The following is a 2,976-nucleotide window of genomic DNA, read 5'->3' as shown; positions in this document are numbered from 1 at the left end:
GAATTACATCAACTTTGGAATATGTGGAGTTGTTATGCTTTTGAGAATGTGGTTGGATTTGTATAAGCCATGTTCTTGTGGGACATCAGAAGTTCAAAGAGGAACAATAAATCAGGGAAAATAAGTATATGTCATACTGACAGATTAGTATCCTTAGTATATAAAAAACTGTTTTTGAGATTCATTTATCCAGTTGGTCAGTTTTCATGCATTCATTAATTCAACAAAAATTCTTTAAGTACTTTATGTGTTGAATTATGACCTTCCCCAAATTCATCTGTTGAAATGCTAAGTCTCAGTACCTCAGTATGAAAAATTGTTTTGAGATAGGTCTTAGAGAAGTAATCAAGTTAAGTGAAGTCATTAAGGTGGCCCTAACCCAATATGACTGGTGTCCTTACAAATGGGGGAAATTTGTGCACAGAGAAACATGTAGAGGGAGGACAATGTGAAGAGACATAGTGGGGAAATGGCCATGACAAGCCAAGAGAGAACCTGGAACAGATTCCTCCCACATAGCCCTTGCTGCTGCTGCTAAGTCACTTCAGTCGTGTCCAACTCTGTGCGACCCCATAGACGGCAGCCCACCAGGCTCCCCCGTCCCTGGGATTCTCCAGGCAAGAACACTGGAGTGGGTTGCCATTTCCTTCTCCAATGCATGAAAGTGAAAAGTGAAAGCGAAGTCTCTCAGTCATGTCCGAGTCTTAGCGACCCCATGGGCTGCAGCCTACCAGGCTCCTCTGTCCATGGGATTTTCCAGGCAAGAGTACTGGAGTGGGGTGCCATTTGAAGGAACCAATTCTAAGACACCTTGTTCTTGGAATTCTGGCCTATAGAACTGTGAGAAAATAATTTTCTGTTGTTTAAAGCTTTCAGTCTGTGGTCCTTTGTTAAGACAGCCCTTGTAAACTAATATAAGCACTCACTGTGTGCCAGATACTGTCCTAGTGCTGGGAATAAGGCAGTGAAAAAAACCAACAGGGTCTGTCTGTCAAGCATGAGAAGCAGTCACCAAGAACACAGATAGATACAGTAACATGTCAGATCAAGATCTGTGTTGTGAGGATTGATTATAATGCAAGCTAAAGAGAGAGTGTGGAATGTGTTCTTTAGATTGGAGGGAGGCAGCTCAAAGAAAATTTCTCTAAGGAAGAGACATTTGAGCAGATCTTGTAATAGGTGGGTCAGTGGTAAAGATCAGCCTGTAATGCAGGAGACGCAGATTTGATCCCTGGGTCAAGAAGCTCCCCTAGAGAACGGACAATCCACTCCAGTATTCTTGACTGGAGAATTCCATGGAGAGAGAGCCTGGCGGGCTACAGTCCATAGGGTCGCAAAGAGTCAGACACAGCTAAGCAACTAACACTTTCACACTTTGACTGGGTTGTGCAATGCCGTTACGCCCAGCCCTGTTACCAGGCAATGGTTGCCACAAGACCACTGATGATTGCTCAGCCATTGGTCAATGCCACAGTGGCCACTACCCCCTTCTCCACCAAACGAGCAACTGGCAGTGAACAACCATTAGAGGTCCTGCTCAGCCATTGGTCAGCACCACAGTAGCCACCGCCCCCTCCTCCACCAAATGAGCAACTGTCAGTGAAGAACCGTTAGACGTCCTGCTCAGCCATTGGCCAGTGCTGCCGTGGGCCCCTCCCCCAGCAAGCCACTGTCAAGCAGAGACTGTTACTGGGCACATTCAACCAGCAGTGGGGCAGTGGTGGTCCTCAGGTGGAGAGTGAGCTAAGAGGTGGATCCTGGCCTTCTCCCCGGGGCCCTACAGCTCACCTGACCTTGGGCCAGCAGCTGAACTGTGGGGGCAGAGACAGGTACAAGCTGGGGGCTGTGTGCAGTAGGGCTCCAGAGCTCTTGCCAAGGCTGCCCACTGGCTGGACCCAGGCTATGAGGTTGTGGTGAACCTCTCCCACATCCCCGTCTTGGCAACCTAATGGCAGTGGCCGTCTGCATAGGACACAGTCAGCGGGACCCAGTCCCTGCCGTGTGGGCAGCCTGAGGAGCCTGAGGGCCAGTTGGGCTGGGCACCTGGATCCCTCAGCGATGATGGCTGGGCAGGATCTGGGGCCCTGGCTATGAGGGAGCTGCCAGTTGAGATCTCCCTCCTGTTAGCCAGGACCTGGACCTCAGAGTGGGAAGCTCATGCCTGGGGACCTTGCCCTTTCTTGTCAGAGCAAAGAAGAACAATGGATTGGTGGAGATTCACAGGAACATTGTTTACCTGACCGTGAGCTGACTCCAGAATAAAGGATCTGACACCAAGAAGCGTGCAACGACTAACCACACCCCTCCCTCACCTTTCCTAGAAAAGGGCTTTGCTGAAGGATTTTGGGGAGGTGTTTTTGTTTTTAAAAGCTGATTATCAACTTATTAGGTTGATTTAAGCATCTGCAATGAAGACTTCAACCTTGACTCCTGGCTCAGTGCTGATGGAAGTGATTTGCTTGAAGATCTCAGAGGGACTATGCAGGTCAATGAGTTGCTTTAGGACCCTCATCTCAAAATGATCCCAAGTCTTATATCCTTCATTGCAAGGAGTTTTCCTTGCAGATATTTTCAGAGTCTTGGTAGGCATCCAAGCCGGTCCTTTCACTTTGAGACTCTTTTCCTTGACACCCCTGACCAGGTCAGCACATGCCTTCTCCAAAAACTTGAGGTTGTGGCTGGTGAGGGTGATTCTAATCTGATGAATTGCCATCTCTGGCTTCACGGGAGTCTTGCCTGTATCTTTACAAGCCATGACTGTGGGGCGTATTCCAACCATCTGGTTCCTCAGTGAGAATGAACAGCAGTGAGTCAGGAGCAGGCGTGGCCTCCACTGCAGTTTTCCTCAAAGGGGTGGGGCAGGTTGGGTTTTTTTTAAGGACTGAGGCACCCATCTCTACACATAGCCCCATAATAAACCTTTCTCTGTTCCAAACTCCGATGATTTGGCCTCAGTCATTGTTTGGCCTCACTGTA

At 48.6% G+C, this 2,976-nt stretch overlaps 1 protein-coding gene across 1 annotated transcript; it reads right to left on the bottom strand.

The window, feature by feature from the left end:
* Positions 1-2,395: 2,395 nt before the first annotated feature.
* LOC120857732 (40S ribosomal protein S20-like) lies at positions 2,396-2,755 on the bottom strand. The gene has a single exon (XM_040233437.1). It carries the CDS (start codon positions 2,753-2,755, stop codon positions 2,396-2,398), a length of 360 nt encoding a protein of 119 aa, XP_040089371.1.
* Between the last annotated feature and the right edge of the window lie 221 nt (positions 2,756-2,976).

This window comes from Oryx dammah, unplaced genomic scaffold, assembly GCF_014754425.2.
Source record: "Oryx dammah isolate SB20612 unplaced genomic scaffold, SCBI_Odam_1.1 HiC_scaffold_29, whole genome shotgun sequence".
In the NCBI taxonomy this organism is placed as follows: Eukaryota; Metazoa; Chordata; class Mammalia; order Artiodactyla; family Bovidae; genus Oryx; species Oryx dammah.
The sequence above is the reverse complement of the archived record's forward strand: the minus strand, read 5'-3'. Positions and strand labels throughout refer to the sequence as shown.

What these genes read in the sequence shown, in the direction of transcription:
- LOC120857732 (XM_040233437.1), bottom strand. Translation starts at nt 2,755, where the DNA reads ATGGCTTGTAAAGATACAGGCAAGACTCCCGTGAAGCCAGAGATGGCA.